Source organism: Ips typographus, linkage group LG10 (genome assembly GCF_016097725.1).
Source record: "Ips typographus isolate SLU linkage group LG10, UJ_Ityp_2.0, whole genome shotgun sequence".
Classification (NCBI taxonomy): Eukaryota; Metazoa; Arthropoda; class Insecta; order Coleoptera; family Curculionidae; genus Ips; species Ips typographus.
The window spans coordinates 2907178-2928897 of record NC_138431.1 but is presented as its reverse complement, the minus strand read 5'-3'; the positions used below and the strand labels follow the sequence as shown (position 1 = coordinate 2928897).

Sequence of the window (21720 nt, the reverse complement as noted above, 5' to 3'; positions counted from 1 at the left end):
AAAGTATTAGTGTGTTCCTTAATATCCCAACGTACCTAATTTGGCTCTATGGAGCTCTAAACGCATCTTACAGTGCAATTCTTCAAAGAAACACATCTATTTAGCATTTTACACTTTAAAGTCACCAATGAGTGAGTTCTGACAGTTATGGCAGCTGTCATGTGACGCAAGCAAAGTATTAGTGCGTTCCTTAATATTCCAACGTACCTAATTGGCTCCATGGAGCTCTAAATGCATCTTACAGTGCAAATTTTCAAAGAAACACATCTATTTGGCTTTTTACACTTTAAAGTCACCAATGAGTGAGTTTTGACAGATATGACAGCTGTCATGTGACGCAAGCAAAGTATTAGAGTGTTTCCTAATATCCCAACGTACCTACTTTGGCTCCATGGAGCTCTAAATGCATCTTACAGTGCAATTCTTCAAAAAGAACTCATCTATTTCGCATTTTACACTTTCAGGTCACTGGTTAGTGAGTTTTGACAGATCTGACAGCTGTCATGTGACGCAAGCAAAGTACTAGTGTTTTCCTAATATCCCAACGTACCTAATTTGGCTCCATGGAGCTCTAAATGCATCTTACAGTGCAATTTTTCAAAGAAACACATCTATTTCGCATTTTACACTTTAAAGTCACCAATGAGTGAGTTTTGACAGTTATGACAGCTGTCATGTGACGCAGGCAAAGTATTAGTGTGTTCCTTAATATCCCAACGTACCTAATTTGGCTCCATGGAGCTCTAAATGCATCTTACAGTGCAATTCTTCAAAGAAACTCATCTATTTGGCATTCTACACTTTAAAGTCACTAATGAGTGAGTTTTGACAGTTATGACAGCTGTCATGTGACGCAAGCAAAGTATTAGTGCGTTCCTTAATATCCCAACGTACCTAATTTGGCTCCATGGAGCTCTAAAATGCATCTTACAGTGCAATTCTTCAAAGAAACTCATCTATTTGGCATTCTACACTTTAAAGTCACCAATGAGTGAGTTTTGACAGTTATGACAGCTGTCATGTGACGCAAGCAAAGTATTAGTGCGTTCCTTAATATCCCAACGTACCTAATTTGGCTCCATGGAGCTCTAAATGCATCTTACAGTGCAATTCTCAAAGAAACTCATCTATTGGCATTTTACACTTTAAAAGTCACCAATGAGTGAGTTTTGACAATTATGACAGCTGTCATGTGACGCAAGCAAAGTATTAGTGTGTTCCTTAATATCCCAACGTACCTCATTTGGTTCCATGGAGCCTCTAAATGCATCTTACAGTGCAATTCTTCAAAGAAACACATCTATTTGGCATTTTACACTTTAAAGTCACCAATGAGTGGAGTTATGACAGCTGTCATGTGACGCAAGCAAAGTATTAGTGTGTTCCTTAATATCCCAACGTACCTAATTTGGCTCCATGGAGCTCTAAATGCATCTTACAGTGCAAATTTTCAAAGAAACACATCTATTTGGCTTTTTTACACTTTAAAGTCACCAATGAGTGAGTTTTGACAGTTATGACAGCTGTCATGTGACGCAAGCAAAGTATTAGTGCGTTCCTTAATATCCCAACGTACCTAATTTGGGCTCCATGGAGCTCTAAATGCATCTTACAGTGCAATTCTTCAAAGAAACACATCTATTTGGCATTTTACACTTTAAAGTCACCAATGAGTGACTTTTGACAGTTATGACAGCTGTCATGTGACGCAAGCAAAGTATTAGTGTGTTCCTTAATATCCCAACGTCCCTAATTTGGCTCTATGGAGCTCTAAATGCATGTTACAGTGCAATTCTTCAAAGAAACTCATCTATTTTGTATTTTACACTTTAAATTCAACAATGAGTGAGGTTTGACAGTTATGACAGCTGTCATGTGACGCAAGCAAAGTACTAGTATGTTTCCTAATATCCCAACGTACCTAATTTGGCTCCATGGAGCTCTAAATGCATCTTACAGTGCAATACTTCAAGGAAACTTATCTATTTCGCTTTTTACACTTTCAGGTGACTAGTGAGTGAGTTTTGACACTTATGACAGCTGTCATGTGACATAATCATCACACTAAAGCAGACAAAACCACATGCGCTAAACGCGTACAAAACAGAAACGTGCCTCGTGACGTCACACCGCACTTCGACATTTCTATACTTGCACACAAATTTGTGACATTGTGGCGTAATAAGGTACTTTACTATTCCCTCCTTGTGTGTAATATTATTCATTAATCTGCCTACTTAAATATGGAAATGAAAATTGTTTGATTATCTGGAATATTCCAGTTTCCTATGAATTTTCCTTTAAAATATCACTAAATGCTGTTAAATGCCGGAAAACCAAACTGGAATTAGTAGGATGGAGGTGTTTAAGACGTATACGATTTGACGATGTAAATTGGAATGAGCGACGGCCACAATTTCCTACAACGTTGCCAGATGAGCAACTGGAAAAACTCCACCGTATTTTCAAAGGGGCAATTAAATATGTAAATTTCCTGGAATGCAACAATTTCCAGAGGTAACGTCGTTGTAGCGTTAAAGTTTCCACACTAAAACTAATTAAGCCCCAACGGATGGTAATTAAATCGTGGCAACGTCGCATCGAGGGGTGTGACGCGCATCGCAAGCCGTGACGTCAGAGGGCGTACGTAAGTGCGCCGATTTGGCAACGCGCCAATCGGGTCGAGGGTCTTTCCCGTTTTCTGGAATCGGGATGAAAAAGGTGCATCTGGATGGACCGAGTGTTTTTTGTTTTATTATTTATTTGCCTGAACTGAGTTGTCGTACGTAAAGTGCACTAGTGGGGAAAAGTGTAACTTTCTGCACTCATACGCTAACTTATTTCCATCTAAAAACTCATAAAAAAAATATAAATTATATAAGTGAGCAAATTTGACGTCCTCTAGCGGCCAAACGAAGCTACTAACCAAGCAACTTTTTACGTCAATGGAAAGCCCGTTTCATTAGCTATCCACTGATATATAAAATTGTATAAAAAGTGTTGCAAACAAATGAGTTATTTAGGTTTGAACGAGTTGGTGCACTGAAATTTTGAGGAAAGTTGATAGAGCAGCTTTGACGTCCTCTAGCGGCCAAACAGTGCTACTAACCAAGCAACTTTTATACGTCAATGGAAAGCCCGTTTCATTAGCTATCTACTGATATATAAAATTGTATAAAAAGTGTTGAAAACAAATGAGTTATTTAGGTTTGAACGAGTTGGTGCACTGAAATTTTGAGGAAAGTTGATAGAGCAACTTTGACGTCCTCTAGCGGCCAAACTGTGTTACTAACCAAGCAACTTTTATACGTCAATGGAAAGCCCGTTTTATTAGCTATCCACTGATATATAAAAATGTATAAAAAGTGTTGCAAATAAATGAGTTATTTAGGTTTCAACGAGTTGGTGCACTGAAATTTTGAGGAAAGTTGATAGAGCAAATTTGACGTCCTCTAGCGGCCAAACAGTGCTACTAACCAAGCAATTTTTATACGTCAATGGAAAGCCCGTTTTATTGGCTATCCATTGACATATAAAATTAAATAAAAAGTGTTGCAAATAAATGAGTTATTTAGGTTTCAACGAGTTGGTGCACTGAAATTTTGAGGAAAGTTGATAGAGCAAATTTGACGTCCTCTAGCGGCCAAACAGTGCTACTAACCAAGCAATTTTTATACGTCAATGGAAAGCCCGTTTTATTGGCTATCCATTGACATATAAAATTAAATAAAAAGTGTTGCAGACAAATGAGTTATTTAGGTTTGAACGAGTTGGTGCACTGAAATTTTGAGGAAAGGTGATAGAGCAAATTTGACGTCCTCTAGCGGCCAAACAGTGCTACTAACCAAGCAACTTTTATACGTCAATGGAAAGCCCGTTTTATTGGCTATCCATTGACATATAAAATTAAATAAAAAGTGTTGCAGACAAATGAGTTATTTAGGTTTGAACGAGTTGGTGCACTGAAATTTTGAGGAAAGTTGATAGAGCAGCTTTGACGTCCTCTAGCGGCCAAACAGTGCTACTAACCAAACAACTTTTATACGTCAATGGAAAGCCTGTTTCATTAGCTATCCACTGATATATAAAATTGTATAAAAAGTGTTGCAAATAAATGAGTTATTTAGGTTTGAACGAGTTGGTGGACTGAAATTTTGAGGAAAGTTGATAGAGCAGCTTTGACGTCCTCTAGGCGGCCAAACAGTGCTACTAACCAAGCAACTTTTATACGTCAATGGAAAGCCCGTTTTATTGGCTATCCACTGATATATAAAGTTGTATAAAAATTGTTGCAAATAAATGAGTTATTTAGGTTTGAACGAGTTGGTGCACTGAAATTTTGAGGAAAGTTGATAGAGCAGCTTTGACGTCCTCTAGCGGCCAAACAGTGCTACTAACCAAGCAACTTTTATACGTCAATGGAAAGCTCGTTTCATTAGCTATCCATTGACATATAAAAATTATTTAAAAAGTGTTGCAAATAAATGAGTTATTTAGGTTTAGACGAGTTGGTGCACTGAAATTTTGAGGAAAGTTGATAGAGCAACTTTGACGTCCTCTAGCGGCCAAACAGTGCTACTAACCAAGCAACTTTTATACGTCAATGGAAAGCCCGTTTCATTAGCTATCTACTGATATATAAAATTGTATAAAAAGTGTTGAAACAAATGAGTTATTTAGGTTTGAACGAGTTGGTGCACTGAAATTTTGAGGAAAGTTGATAGAGCAGCTTTGACGTCCTCTAGCGGCCAAACAGTGGTACTAACCAAGCAACTTTTATACGTCAATGGAAAGCCCGTTTTATTGGCTATCTACTGATATATAAAATTAAATAAAAAGTGTTGCAAATAAATGAGTTATTTAGGTTTGAAACGAGTTGGAGCACTAAAATTTTGAGGAAAGTTGATAGAGCAACTTTGACGTCCTCTAGCGGCCAAACAGTGCTACTAACCAAGCAACTTTTATACGTCAATGGAAAGCCCGTTTCATTATCTATCCACTGATATATAAAATTGTATAAAAAGTGTTGCAAATAAATGAGTTATTTAGGTTTGAACGAGTTGGTGCACTGAAATTTTGAGGAAAGTTGATAGAGCAACTTTGACGTCTTCTAGCGGCCAAACAGTGCTACTAACCAAGCAACTTCTATACGTCAATAGAAAGCCCGTTTATTGGCTATCCACTGATATATAAAAATGTATAAAAAGTGTTGCAAATAAATGAGTTATTTAGGTTTAGACGAGTTGGTGCACTGAAATTTTGAGGAAAGTTGACAGAGCAAATTTGACGTCCTCTAGCGGCCAAACAGTGCTGCTAACCAAGCAACTTTATACTTCAAATGGAAAGCTCGTTTCATTAGCTATCCATTGACATATAAAAATTATTTAAAAAGTGTTGCAAATAAATGAGTTATTTAGGTTAGACGAGTTGGTGCACTGAAATTTTGAGGAAAGTTGATAGAGCAAATTTCACGTCCTCTAGCGGCCAAACAGTGCTACTAACCAAGCAACTTTTATACGTCAATGGAAAGCCCGTTTTGTTGGCTATCCACTGATATATAAAATTGTATAAAAAGTGTTGCAAATAAATGAGCTATTTAGGTTTGAACGAGTTGGTGCACTGAAATTTTGAGGAAAGTTGATAGAGCAGGTTTGACGTCCTCTAGCGGCCAAACAGTGCTACTAACCAAGCAACTTTTATACTTCAGTGGAAAGCCCGTTTCAATAGCTATCCACTGATATGTAAAATTAAATAAAAAGTGTTGCAAATAAATGAGTTATTTAGGTTTAGACGAGTTGGTACACTGAAATTTTGAGGATAGTTGAATACAATAAGACTTTTCCTCTATACAAAATTACTATGGTAAAATTTTCAATTTTTTTTTGACTAAACATTCCTACTATATTCCGATAAGTTTGCAGGATATTTGAATTTCAAATCGGCCAGATATAGAGATTCAATTTGGTGACGTCACTCCAACATGAAAGGAACATCCTGTTTCGTTCTCGTAAGGTCGAACGAAAAAGGAAAATTTGGATTGATTCGGGTATGACAGGTTTGTTCGTGTTGCTGACAAGAAAAAAAAGCATCAACGTGTTACGTAACAGTCTTGTAAATTTGTTTTAGGGGCGAAAAAACTTGATAAATCATACAGTTTTCTCCTTTGAGGGGAAAGTTTACAATTGGGGTGAACAAACGAGTTTCTTGTCCTTGTAATCTGTTTTTAAACCGTAATTTTAATTATTTTAGATAGAAAAAGTTTTTGGATGCTGTAAAATGTTACCCAGGATATTCTAGAAGCTTCAAGCAAACCCTAGAATATTCTAGAAGGGATCATACAAGCAGAACAATCAATCTAACCTGGAATCTGCCATTTTCTCACTAAGCATTGGGTTTTCGACACTTTTCCACATTTCTAGCTAGCATTCCAGGTTTGACTGATGTAAAATGTGACCGAGGATATTCTAGAAGCTTAAAGCAAACCCTAGAATATTCTAGAAGTAGTCATACAAGCAGATCATTCAATCTAACCTAGAATCTGCCATTTTCCCACTAAGCATTGGGTTTTCAACACTTTTAAACATTTTCAGCTAGTATTCTAGGTTTGACAGCTGTCAAATATGACCCAGGATATTCTACAAGCTTCAAGCTAACCCTAGAATATTCTAGAAGGGATCATACAAGCAGAACAATCAATCTAACCTAGAATCTGCCATTTTCTCACTAAGAATTGGTTTTTTAACTCTTTTGAACATTTCCAGTTAGTATTCTAACTTTGACAGGTATCAAATGTGATGCAGAATATTCTAGAATCATCCAGTTACCCCATAGAAGATACTAGCATCGATTAGGCAGGCAGAAGAATCAATTTAATCTAGAATCTTCCATTTTTTACTAGCAATTGATTTTCAACGCTTTTAAGCGTTTCCAGGATATTCTAGAAGCTTCAGCTAACCCTAGAAGATTCTAGAAGGAGTCATACAAGCAGAACAATCAATCTAACCTAGAATCTGCTATTTTTTCACAAGCATTTGTTTTTGAACGGTTTGAAGCGTTTCTAGCTGGTATTCTAAGCTTGACAGCTGTCTAATGTGATGCAGAATATTCTAGAAACATCCAGTTACACCATAGAAGATACTAGAATAGATTAGGCAGGCAGAAGAATCAATTTAACCTAGAATCTTCCATTTTTTCACTAGTAATTTGTTTTTCAACGCTTTTAAGCGTTTCTAGCTGGTACTCTAAGTTTGGCAGCTGTCAAATGTCATGAATAATATTCTAGAATCATCCAGTTACCCCATAGAAGATTCTAGAATGATTTATACAAGCAGAACAATCAATCTAACCTAGAATCTGCTATTTTCTAACCAAGCATTTGTTTTTCAACGCTTTGAAGCATTTCTAGCTAGTATTCTAACTTTGACAGGCATCAAATGTGATGCAGAATATTCTAGAATCATCCAGTTACACCATAGAAGATACTAGAATAGATTAGGCAGGCAGAATCATCAATTTAACCTATAATCTTCCATTTTTTCACTAATAATTTGTTTTTCAACGCTTTTAAGCGTTTCCAGCTGGTATTCTAACTTTGACAGTTTCAAATGTGTTGGGGAATATTCTAGAAACATCCAGTAAGCCCAAAGAAGATTCTAGAATGGATTATACAAGCAGAACAATCAATATAACCTAGAATCTGCTATTTTCTAACCAAGCATTTGTTTTTCAACGCTTTTAAGCATTTCTAGCTAGTATTCTAGGTTTGACAGCTGTCTAATGTGATGCAGAATATTCTAGATTCATTCAGTTACCCCATAGAATATACTAGAATAGATTAGACAGACAGAAGAATCAATTTTACCTAGAATCTTCCATTTTTTCACTAGCAATTTGTTTTTCAACGCTTTTAAGCGTTTCTAGTTGGTATTCTAAGCTTGACAGCTTTCTAATGTCGTGAAGAATATTCTAGAATCATCCAGTTACCCCATAGAAGATTCCAGAATGGATTATACAAGCAGAACAATCAATCTAACCTAGAATCTGCTATTTCCTAACCAAGCATTTGTTTTTCAACGCTTGGAAGCATTTCTAGCTGGTATTCTAAGTTTGACAGTTGTCAAATGTGTTACGGAATATTCTAAAACATCCAGTTACCCCATAGAAGATACTAGAATAGATTAGGCAGACAGAAGAATCAATTTAACCTAGAATACTTCATTTCTTCACTAACTATTTGTTTTTCAACGCTTTTAAGCGTTTATAGCTGGTATTCTAAGTTTGACAGCTGTCAAATGTGATTCGGAATATTCTAGAAACATTCAGTTACCCCATAGAAGATTCTAGAATAGTTTATACAAGCAGAACAATCAATCTAACCTAGAATCTGCTATTTTTTAACCAAGCATTTGTTTTTCAACGCTTGGTAGCATTTCTAGCTGGTATTCTAAGTTTGACAGTTGTCAAATGTGTTGGGGAATATTCTAGAAACATCCAGTAAGCCCATAGAAGATTCTCGAATGGATTAGACAAGCAGAACAATCAATCTAACCTAGAATCTGCTATTTTCTAAACAAGCATTTGTTTTTCAACGCTTTGAAGCATTTCTAGCTAGTATTCTAGGTTTGACAGCTGTCTAATGTGATGCAGAATATTCTAGAATCATCCAGTTACACCATAGAAGATACTAGAATAGATTAGGGAGGCAGAACAATCAATCTAACCTAGAATCTGCTATTTTCTAACGAAGCATTTGTTTTTCAACGCTTTGAAGCATTTCTAGCTATTATTCTAAGTTTGACAGGTGTCAAATGTGACGCGGAATATTCTAGAATCATCCAGTTACCCCATAGAAGATACTAGAATAGATTAGACAAGCAGAATAATCAATTTAACCTAGAATCTTCGATTTGTTCACTTGCAATTTGTTTTTCAACGCTTTGAAGCATTTCTAGCTAGTATTCTAAGTGTGACAGTTGTCAAATGTGACGCGGAATATTCTAGAATCATCCAGTTACCCCATAGAAGATACTAGAATAGATTAGGCAGGCAGAATCATCAATTTAACCTATAATCTTCAATTTTCTCACTAATAATTTGTTTTTCAACGCTTTTAAGCGTTTCTAGTTGGCATTCTAAGCTTGACAGCTTTCTAATGTCGTGAAGAATATTCTAGAATCATCCAGTTACCCCATAGAAGATTCCAGAATGGATTATACAAGCAGAACAATCAATCTAACCTAGAATCTGCTATTTTCTAACCAAGCATTTGTTTTTCAACGCTTGGAAGCATTTCTAGCTGGTATTCTAAGTTTGACAGCTTTCTAATGTCATGAAGAATATTCTAGAATCATCCAGTTACCCCATAGAAGATTCGAGAATCGATTATACAAGCAGAACAATCAATCTAACTTAGAACCTGCCATTTTCTAACCAAGCATTTGTTTTTCAACGCTTTTAAGCATTTCCAGCTAGTATTCTAGGTTTGATAGTTGTCAAATGTGATGCGGAATCTTCCAGAATCATTCAGTTACCCCATAGAAGATACTAGAATAGATTAGACAGACAGAAGAATCAATTTTACCTAGAATCTTCCATTTTTTCACTAGCAATTTGTTTTTCAACGCTTTGAAGCGTTTCTGCTTAGTATTCTAAGTTTGACAGTTGTCAAATGTGACGCGGAATATTCTAGAATCATCCAGTTACCCCATAGAAGATACTAGAATAGATTAGGCAGGCAGAATCATCAATTTAACCTATAATCTTCAATTTTTTCACTAGTAATTTGTTTTTCAACGCTTTTAAGCGTTTCTAGCTGGTATTCTAAGTTTGACAGTTTCAAATGTGTTGGGGAATATTCTAGAAACATCCAGTAAAACCATAGAAGATTCTAGAATTGATTATACAACCAGAACAATCAATCTAACCTAGAATCTGCTATTTTTTAACCAAGCATTTGTTTTTCAACGCTTTGAAGCATTTCTAGCTGGTATTCTACGTTTGACAGCTGTCTAATGTGATGCAGAATATTCTAGAATCATCCAGTTACCCCATAGAAGATTCCAGAATGGATTATACAAGCAGAACAATCAATCTAACCTAGAATCTGCTATTTTCTAACCAAGCATTTGTTTTTCAACGCTTTTAAGCATTTCCAGCTAATATTCTAGGTTTGACAGCTGTCTAATGTGATTCAAAATATTCTAGAATCATCCAGTTACCCCGTAGAAGATACTAGAATAGATTAGACAGGCAGAAGAATCAATTTAACCTAGAATCTTCCATTTTTTCACTAGCAATTTGTTTTTCACGCTTTTAAGCGTTTCTAGCTGGTATTCTAAGTTTGACAGCTTTCTAATGTCATGAAGAATATTCTAGAATCATCCAGTTACCCCATAGAAGATTCTAGAATGGTTTATACAAGCAGAACAATCAATCTAACCTAGAATCTGCTATTTTCTAACCAAGCATTTGTTTTTCAACGCTTGGAAGCATTTCTAGCTGGTATTCTAAGTTTGACAGGTGTCAAATGTGATGCAGAATATTCTAGAATCATCCAGTTACCCCATAGAAGATACTAGAATGGATTAGACAGGCAGAAGAATCAATTTAACCTAGAATCTTCGATTTTTTCACTAACAATTTGTTTTTCAACGCTTGGAAGCATTTCTAGCTGGTATTCTAAGTTTGACAGCTTTCTAATGTCATGAAGAATATTCTAGAATCATCCAGTTACCCCATAGAAGATTCGAGAATCGATTATACAAGCAGAACAATCAATCTAACTTAGAACCTGCCATTTTCTAACCAAGCATTTGTTTTTCAACGCTTTTAAGCATTTCTAGCTAGTATTCTAGGTTTGATAGTTGTCAAATGTGATGCGGAATCTTCCAGAATCATTCAGTTACCCCATAGAAGATACTAGAATAGATTAGACAGACAGAAGAATCAATTTTACCTAGAATCTTCCATTTTTTCACTAGCAATTTGTTTTTCAACGCTTTGAAGCGTTTCTGCTTAGTATTCTAAGTTTGACAGTTGTCAAATGTGACGCGGAATATTCTAGAATCATCCAGTTACCCCATAGAAGATACTAGAATAGATTAGGCAGGCAGAATCATCAATTTAACCTATAATCTTCAATTTTTTCACTAGTAATTTGTTTTTCAACGCTTTTAAGCGTTTCCAGCTGGTATTCTAACTTTGACAGTTTCAAATGTGTTGGGGAATATTCTAGAAACATCCAGTAAGCCCAAAGAAGATTCCAGAATGGATTATACAAGCAGAACAATCAATCTAACCTAGAATCTGCTATTTTTTAACAAAGCATTTGTTTTTCAGCGCTTTGAAGCGTTCTAGTTGGTATTCTAAGTTTGACAGTTGTCAAATGTGTTACGGAATATTCTAAAACATCCAGTTACCCCATAGAAGATACTACAATAGATTAGGCAGACAGAAGAATCAATTTAACCTAGAATACTTCATTTCTTCACTAACTATTTGTTTTTCAACGCTTTTAAGCGTTTATAGCTGGTATTCTAAGTTGGAAAGCTGTCAAATGTGATTCGGAATATTCTAGAAACATTCAGTTACCCCATAGAAGATTCTAGAATAGTTTATACAAGCAGAACAATCAATCTAACCTAAATCTGCTATTTTTTAACCAAGCATTTGTTTTTCAACGCTTGGAAGCATTTCTAGCTAGTATTCTAGGTTTGACAGCTGTCTAATGTGATGCAGAATATTCTAGAATCATCCAGTTACACCATAGAAGATACTAGAATAGATTAGGGAGGCAGAACAATCAATCTAACCTAGAATCTGCTATTTTCTAACGAAGCATTTGTTTTTCAACGCTTTGAAGCATTTCTAGCTATTATTCTAAGTTTGACAGTTGTCAAATGTGTTGGGGAATATTCTAGAAACATCCAGTAAGCCCATAGAAGATTCTAGAATGGATTAGACAAGCAGAACAATTAATCTAACCTAGAATCTGCTATTTTCTAAACAAGCATTTGTTTTCAACGCTTTGAAGCATTTCTAGCTAGTATTCTAGGTTTGACAGCTGTCTAATGTGATGCAGAATATTCTAGAATCATCCAGTTACACCATAGAAGATACTAGAATAGATTAGGGAGGCAGAACAATCAATCTAACCTAGAATCTGCTATTTTCTAACGAAGCATTTGTTTTTCAACGCTTTGAAGCATTTCTAGCTATTATTCTAAGTTTGACAGGTGTCAAATGTGACGCGGAATATTCTAGAATCATCCAGTTACCCCATAGAAGATACTAGAATAGATTAGACAGGCAGAAGAATCAATTTAAACTAAAATCTTCCATTTTTTCACTAGTAATTTGTTTTTCAAGGCTTTTAAGCGTTTCTAGCTGGTATTCTAAGTTTGACAGTTTCAAATGTGCTGGGGAATATTCTAGAAACATCCAGTAAGCCCATAGAAGATTCTAGAATGGATTATACAAGCAGAACAATCAATCTAACCTAGAATCTGCTATTTTCTAACCAAGCATTTGTTTTTCAACGCTTTGAAGCGTTTCTAGCTGGTATTCTAAGTTTGACAGCTTTCTAATGTCGTGAAGAATATTCTAGTATCATCCAGTTACCCCATAGAAGATTCCAGAATGGATTATACAAGCAGAACAATCAATCTAACCTAGAATCTGCTATTTTCTAACCAAGCATTTGTTTTTCAACGCTTGGAAACATTTCTAACTGGTATTCTAAGTTTGACCGGTGTCAAATGTGATGCAGAATATTCTAGAAACATCCAGCTACCCCATAGAAGACTGTGTTAATACTGACTAAATATTAGGAAATAGTTTTTAAGAATTCGAACATTTAATTAAAAATGAGGTAAATATTTTGTTCCTTATTCAGCTGAATGCGAAAACAACTAATTTTAAAGCCAAAAACTGTTTTATTATTTATAATTCAAGTTGGGTTAGAGAAGTAAAGTGGGACAAACTGAAGAACGCAATCATTCTGGCCTACTTCAGCTTCATTTTGATGCAGGAATTTCAGGACGAAATTTAATTAGGTCGTTTGTATTCAGTGCCATCAATTATACTTTCCGCTAAGGCCTAGAGAAATGGGATTTTTTTAATTACCCCACTTTTCTAGGGTTTTTTTTCTAATTATATTTACGACGTTTTTAAGTAATTTTTTGTTGTTTCAGGGAGAAAATGGCATTTCCATTGATTTCGACGGAGGAAACGTTACCTACATTCCTATCAATGGTGAGTGCTAATTGGTTTTTCAATTTCCATTCACTTTTCCGTTAAAATCAAAGTTAAAAAGGTCCATTCAGACCTTTCCCAATTTAGAAGCACTCCAATATCGATTAGTTTAGTCTAAATTTAGGTTTTCTCTGCAGAGTAATTTCGACAAAAAAACTGATTGGGAATATTGTTAATCCCAAAAGTTTCTCTCTTTTGGGAGATTTTCAAAAATAAAACAGCGGTTTTGCAGCAAAATTCGTTTAAGTCACAATTAGGCAGTTTGAAGAAATCTCAGAAAATCGTCCAATTAGTTTCTGGGAAACACTTTCATCTTGTATCCATTCATTGACTTCAAAACCGAACAAGTCCCCACTCTTATGGCAAAATCAGGATCATCTTCGACGCGAAATTGTAGCAGAAACTTGGCAACAGTGGCTTTCAGTGAATACAGGGCATATCGTTGTCCTACAAGAGAATTAAAACTCAAAATTAACCTAATTAATTAACTCATAGATTTCTCTAATTTTTTTTTCCAAAAATATTTTAGTAATAACAAACATGCTTGCAACTAACGATATTGCATCACTTTACCGTCATTTTTTACTACAGTGTCCAGTTAAATTAAGTAAAATTTGTTTAATGTAGGAAAAAAACACATTCGACTCAGCATATTGCATCAGCTTACCGTCGTTTTTGTAACGACGGCACTCTGATGAAATTTATGCAGTTTATCGAATTTTCATTTAAAAACCCTTAACAATAGCATGAAAACCAGTTTTTAAGCTTGACTTTTCACTGTCCTGGATTAGTTTAACTGAAAGGTTAATCCTGCAGCTAAATCCTTAAAAAAGGTATTAACAAGTATATTTTTGATATAAACTGTGTTTTTCGTTCGAGTTCTGCTCAAAATGACAGGTGACAGTGGCAAGTGACACTCCATGATGAACTGACAGTTGACAGACTGAAATGACAATAAATTGTTACCGCTGTCAAAATACAGATTAAACTATACAATTAAACGTTCTTGCTGCTTGTTGTATTTAAAAAGTGACTTTTGTTGACTTAGTGACTGTTGTTTTTATTGTTTTACGTCCTGTTTTGAGTTATTTGACAGTTGTGACATTTGAGGCTTTAGGGCGCATGGTAAATACATACGTCACAACTGTCAAACCACCGTCCATCGTGCTCTAAAACATCAATTTTAATACTGAAGTAGTGCAAAGTGAAAAAACGTAAACAACTGTCATTAAACAGACTTTACAGCTTTATGAGAAACATTTTTGACAGTTGTCACTAAAGTGACAGTTGACACATGACTGGACCATATTTCGAAACGCCCCATGTAGACACTCTTATGTCAGAACTGTCAAAATCACACTTTACAATGCTGAAAGTTACCATAAAGCTTTGCTTGCATTTGAGTATGTTTGATATGTTTATAGAGGCAACATTTGACAATTTTCAGACGTGTGACAGCTGTCAAATGCAACTAAATTAAATTATTAATAGTTACGTAACAGAATTGTTTCCATTCTCTCCATGGAGATGTAAAACTCTAGTTAATAGATGTAGCTTATATGCTAAATTGGTTAATTTTGTGAAGTAGGTTTTCTCGTTTTATAGCTTTACGGGAAAGAGGACAATGACAGTTGACTGGTGACAGCCGTGTGACGTATCTACTGTCAAAATGATTTGACAGATTTAGTCAAAATGACAGCTGACACTTAACTATACCTAAGGTGTAGTGTAAAGAACAGAACATAGAACTATAAAACCATTTTATAAGATTTAGATAAATGATGTGTGCTTTATAGGTTTACGTCCTGTTTTTGAGTTATTTGACAGTTGTGACATTTGTGGCTTTAGGGCGCATGGTAAATACATACGTCACAACTGTCAAACCACCGTCCATCGAGCTCTAAAACATCAATTTTAATATTGAGGTAGCGTAAAGTGAAAAAACGTTAATAACTGCCATTAAACACAGTTTACAGCTTTATGAGGGACATTTTTGACAGTTGTCACTAAAGTGACAGTTGACAAATGACTGAACCATATTTCGAAATGCCCTATGTAGACACTGTTATGTCAGAACTGTCAAAATCACACTTTACAATGCTGAAAGTTACCATAAAGCTTTGCTTGCATTTAAGTATGTTTGATATGTTCATAGAGGCAATATTTGACAATTGTCAGACGTGTGATAGCTGTCAAATCCAACTAAATTAAGTTATTAATAGTTACGTAACAGAATTGTTTCCATTCTCTCCATGGAGCTGTAAAACTCTAGTTAATAGATATAGCTTATATGCTAAATTGGTTAATTTTGTGAAGTAGGTTTTCTCGTTTTATAGCTTTACGGGAAAGAGAGGACAATGACAGTTGACTGGTGACAGTCGTGTGACGTATCTACTGTCAAAATGATTTGACAGATTCAGTCAAAATGACAGCTGACACCTAACTATACCTAAGCTGTAGTGCAAAGACCAGAACATAGAACTATAAAACCATTTTATAAGATTTAGAGAAATGATGTGTTTTTTATAGGTTTGCGTCCAGTTTTTGAGTCATTTGACAGTTGTGACATTTGTGGCACTAGGGCACATGGTAAATACATACGTCACAACTGTCAAACCACCGTCCATCGAGCTCTAAAACATTAATTTTAATACTGAAGTAGTGCAAAGTGAAAAAAACGTTAATAACTGTCATTAAACAGACTTTACAGCTTTATGGGGGAAATTTTTGACAGTTTCCACTAAAGTGACAATTGACAAATGACAAGTGACACTTAATTATACCTAAGCTGTCATTTTCCAAATTTGCAAAAGTCTCACACATAGAACTATAACCCATTATTTAAGAACTTGATAAATGATGTGTGTTTTATAGGTTTACGTCCTGTTTTTGAATTATTTGACGGTTGTGACATTTGTGGCTTTAGGGCGCATGGTAAATACATACGTCACAACTGTCAAACCACCGTCCATCGAGCTCTAAAACATCAATTTTAATACTGAAGTAGTGCAAAGTGAAAAAACGTTAATAACTGTCATTAAACAGATTTTACAGCTTTATGGGGGAAATTTTTGACAGTTGCCACTGAAGTGACAGTTGACAAATGACAGGTGACACTTAATTTATACCTAAGCTGTCTTTCTGCAAATTTGCAAAAGTCTCACACATAGAACTATCACACATTATTTAATAACTAGACAAATAATGTGTGTTTTATAGGTTTACATCATGTTTTTGAGTTATTTGACAGTTGTGGCTTTAGGGCACACAGGGAAAATTTATGACAGTTGTCATTAAAGTGACAGTTGACAAATGACTTTTGGCAACGCCCTCTATAGGTATTGTTTCGTCAAAATCACACTTGCCATGTTTAAAGGCACTATAAAACTTTGCTTGCATTTAAGTGTTTTATATGCTTATGGATGCTAATTTTGACAGTTGTTTCACGTGTAACAACTGTCAAATGCCATGTAATGACGTTATTGACAGTTAGATATACTATTCATTTTTGGGAAAACGTCCTTCATGGAGCTGTAAAAGTGTTAATGAATAGCTGAAGCTTAAATTGGTTTATTTTTGCAGTTTTCTCGTTTTCTAGCTTTGTGGAAGAGCGGACAATGACAGTTGACATGTGACAGTCGTGTGACAGTCACAACTGTCAAAATAATTTTGACAGATTTAGTGAAAGTGACAGCTGACATAAATAAAAGCACACGTGACATGTAATTAACAGTTATGTAGGAACTTTCTGGAATTATTAAACAATTTTTTAAAAATTAATTTAGGCCGCCCACGTTGTTCCAGACTAAAATCGAAGTAGTGCATTATTAAGGAAGGCAAATAACAAAAACGCACACGACATCGATTTCTTAGTCATTTTCAGTGGCGTATAGCTACAACTTTAGGAACTTTTTTTTTTTTTTCGTTAATTTGTACGGGAAAATTCAGTGCAATTTTCCGGCTACGCCACTGGTTTAGTAACCCTGTTTTTAGCCCTTTCCACCCACTCGCACTTAATAGAAAATCGGTTCAGTGCGATCGTACTTACCGACACAGTTACGTGGTCCTGCGCTGAATGGAACGTAGGCAAAGTTGTGTCTTTGGTTGATTTTTTCCGGCAAAAACCGATCCGGATCGAATTTTTCGGGATCCGGGAAAACCGCAGGATCGTGAGCCATCCCGTACAGGAAAATCGCCACCGTCGTGTCTTTCGGGATTGTCATTCCGTCTATAAAAGGGTTAATTGTAACTGAAGTGTTCATTTATAATTTACCAGGCTTGAAAGAGGATTTAGTACTAATTTTACTTTTTTTAAAAAAAATCTTTTAAATATTTTGTAGGCAATTAAATTCCCTACAATTTTGGTCCTCTAACATTTCCCTGAATTTTGCCATATGACCGAGTTACGAGGGATTGAATTTCCGTAAGACACTTTGTGCTCACTAAACATTCCTAGGCAAATAAATCCCTTCTGAGGCCCTTAAGGACAAAATATCTCTCTGAGGTGTTGATAGAGAATTAAATTTCCTACAATTTTTGTTCTTTAATAATTTTCTGAATTTTGCCAAATGGCCGAGTTACGAGGGATTGAATTTCCGTAAGTAGACATTCAGACACTTTGTGCTCACTAAACATTCCTAAGCTAATAAATCCCTTCTGAGGCTCATAAAAGCAAAATGTCGTTCCTGTGTTTTTATAGACAATTGAATTCCCTACAATTTTTATTCCTTAACATTTCCCTGAATTTTGCCAAATGGCCGAGTTACGAGGGATTGAATTTCCGTAAGTAGACATTCAGACACTTTGTGCTCACTAAACATTCCTAAGCAAATAAATCCCTTCTGAGGCCCTTCAAGACAAAATATCTCTCTGAGGTGTTGATAGAGAATTAAATTCCCTACAATTTTTGTTCCTTAACATTTCCTGAATTTTCCAATATAGCCGAGTTACCAAGGATTGAATTTTTGGTAAGGCAAAGCAAATATCTCCCCCTTAACTTAACCTAACTTTATAGTCACGTGACAATTAGATTTTTACTTTCAATGCGAAATTATAAACTTAACCGGATAACCCAGTTTTTCAATCAAAGTCAATTTTCAAGTTTTCAAAATTAATTTCAACTATTTTGATAGAAAAATTGACCATTTTAAGTCAATTTTTATGTTTTTACTTTAGTGTCGTCATTTCCAACTAGAAGATTCACTCAAAAACTGCAAATTTGATTAGAAAATCTTGAAATATCATTTCTAAGACAATTTTAGAGTTTTCAAAAATAATTTCAACAAATTTGATAGAAAAATTGGCAATTTAAAATCAGTCTTAATGTTTTTACTTTAGTTTCATCATTTCCAACCAAAAAATTCACTGAAAAGCTACAAATTTAATTAAGAAATTTTTAAATGCAATTTCCAAGTCAATATTCAAGTTTTCAATATTAATTTCAACTATTCTGAAGAAAATTGGCAAATTTAAGTAAATTTTCATATTTACTTTAGTTTCACCATTTTCAACTAAAAAATTTACTTAAAAGCTACAAATTGCATTAAGATTTCTTGAAATGTAATTTCCAAGTCAATTTTTAAGCTTTCAATACTATTTTCAACTATTCTGATGAGTAAATTGGCATTTTTATGTCTTTTTAAGCATTCTGGTAAGAAAATTTACCACTTTAAGGCATTTCTCATATTTTTACCTAAGTTTCATAATTTTCAAATAGAAAACTTACTCAGAAGCTACAAATTTGATTAAGAAACTTTGAAATGTAGCTATTAAGTCAATTTTGAAATTTTCATTATTAATTTCAACTGTTCTGATAAGAAAATTGAAAAATTTAAGTTAGTTTTGATATTTTACTTTAGTTTCAACATTTCCAACTAAAAGTTACTGAAAAGCTACAAATTTGATTCAGAATTCTTGAAATGTAATTTTCAAGTCAATTTTCAAGTTTTCAATACTAATTTCAACTATTCTGATAGGTAAATTGGCATTTTTATGTCAATTTTCATATTTTTACTTTAGTTTTACTATTTTTTACTACAACATTCACACAAAAGCTACAAAATTCATTAAGAAATCTTGAAATGTAGTTACCAAATCAATTTTCAAGTTTTAAATATTAATTTTAAGCCTTCTTATAGGAAAATTTACCACTTTAAGGCATTTCAAATATTTTACCTAAGTTTCATCATTTTCAACTAGAAAACTTACTCAGAAGCTACAAATTTGATTAAGAAACTTTGAAATGTAGCTATTAAGTCAATTTTGAAGTTTTCATTATTAATTTCAACTGTTCTGATAAGAAAATTGGCAATTTTATGTCAATTTTCATATTTTTACTTTAGTTTCACCATTTTCAAATAAAAATTTACTGAAAAGCTACAAATTTAATTCAGAAACTTTGAAATGTAATTTACAAGTTTTCAATATTAATTTTAACTATTCTGATAAGAAAATTGGCAAATTTAAGTCAATTTTCATATTTTTACTTTAGTTTCACCATTTTCAAATAAAAATTTACTGAAAAGCTACAAATTTAATTCAGAAACCTTGAAATGTAATTTACAAGTCAATTTTAAACTTTTCAATACTAATTTCAACTATTATGATAGGTAAATTAGCATTTTTATGTAAATTTTCATGTTTTTACTTTAGTTTCATCATTTTCAACTACAACATTCACACAAAAGCTACAAATTTGATTGAGAAATCTTGAAATGTAGCTACCAAATCAATTTTCAAGTTTTAAATATTAATTTGAAGAATTCTGGTAGGAAAATTTACCACTTTAAGGCATTTCTCATATTTTTATCTAAGTTTCATCATTTTCAACTAGAAAAGTTACTCAGAAGCTACAAATTTGGTTATGAAACTTTGAAATGCAGCTGTTAAGTCAATTTTGAAGTTTTCATTATTAATTTCAATTATTCTGATAAGAAAATTGGCAAATTTAAGTTAGTTTTCATATTTTACTTTAGTTTCAACATTTCCAACTAAAAGTTACTGAAAAGCTACAAATTTGATTCAGAATTCTTGAAATGTAATTTACAAGTCAATTTTCAATACTAATTTCAACTATTCTGATAGGTAAATTGGCATTTTTATGTCAATTTTCATATTTTTACTTTAGTTTTACTATTTTCAACTACAACATTCACACAAAAGCTACAAATTTGATTAAGAAATCTTGAAATGTAGCTACCAAATCAATTTTCAAGTTTTAAATATTAATTTTAAGAATTCTGGTGGGAAAGTTTACCACTTTAAGGCATTTCTCATATTTTTACCTAAGTTTCATTATTTTCAACTAGAAAACTTACTCAGAAGCTACAAATTTGATTAAGAAACTTTGAAATGTAGCTATTAAGTCAATTTTGAAGTTTTCATTATTAATTTCAACTGTTCTGATAAGAAAATTGACAATTTTATGTCAATTTTCATATTTTTACTTTAGTTTCATCATTTTCAACTACAACATTCACACAAACGCTACAAATTCGATTAAGAAATCTTGAAATGTAGCTACCAAATCAATTTTCAAGTTTTAAATATTAATTTTAAGCATTCTGGTAAGAAAGTTTACCACTTTAAGGCATTTCTCATATTTTACCTAAGTTTCATCATTTTCAACTAGAAAACTTACTCAGAAGCTACAAATTTGGTTAAGAAACTTTGAAATGTAGCTATTAAGTCAATTTTGAAGTTTTCATATTAATTTCAACTATTCTGATAAGAAAATTGGCAATTTTAAATTAGTTTTTATATTTTTACTTTAGTTTCACCATTTTCAAATAAAAATTTACTGAAAAGCTACAAATTTAATTCAGAAACGTTGAAATGTAATTTACAAGTCAATTTTCAAGTTTTCAATATTAATTTCAACTATTCTGATAAGAAAATTGGCAAATTTAAGTCAATTTTCATATTTTTACTTTAGTTTCACTATTTTCAAATAAAAATTTACTGAAAAGCTACAAATTTAATTCAGAAACCTTGAAATGTAATTTACAAGTGAATTTTAAAGTTTTCAATACTAATTTCAACTATTCTGATAGGTTAATTAGCATTTTTATGTCAATTTTCATGTTTTTACTTTAGTTTCATCATTTTCAACTACAACATTCACACAAAAGCTACAAATTTGATTAAGAAATCTTGAAATGTATCTACCAAATCAATTTTCAAGTTTTAAATATTAATTTTAAGCCTTCTGATAGGAAAATTTACCACTTTAAGGCATTTCTCATATTTTTACCTAAGTTTCATCATTTTCAACTAGAAAACTTACTCAGAAGCTACAAATTTGATTAAGAAACTTTGAAATGCAGCTTTTAAGTCAATTTTGAAGTTTTCAATATTATTTCAACTATTCTCATAAGAAAATTGGCAATTTTATGTCAATTTTCATATTTTTACTTTAGTTTTACTATTTTCAACTACAACATTCACACAAAAGCTACAAATTGATTAAGA

At 33.5% G+C, this 21720-nt stretch overlaps 2 protein-coding genes across 2 annotated transcripts in view; one reads left to right on the top strand and one right to left on the bottom strand.

Annotated features, from left to right (window-relative positions):
* The window catches only part of LOC145734368 (uncharacterized), a 173172-nt gene that overhangs the window by 32038 nt on the left and 119414 nt on the right, over window positions 1-21720 (top strand). The window contains exon 4 of the mRNA XM_081987648.1: window positions 13191-13251. Within this exon, the coding sequence (XP_081843774.1) occupies window positions 13191-13251 (61 nt within the window). The remainder of the gene's footprint in view (window positions 1-13190; window positions 13252-21720) is intronic.
* The window catches only part of LOC145735040 (cytochrome P450 4d2-like), a 43309-nt gene continuing 35064 nt past the window's right edge, over window positions 13476-21720 (bottom strand). The window contains exons 7-8 of the mRNA XM_081988761.1: window positions 17300-17479; window positions 13476-13698 (exon numbers count right to left, since the gene is read on the bottom strand). Of these exons, the coding sequence (XP_081844887.1) occupies window positions 13541-13698; window positions 17300-17479 (338 nt within the window). The 3' untranslated portion in view covers window positions 13476-13540. The remainder of the gene's footprint in view (window positions 13699-17299; window positions 17480-21720) is intronic.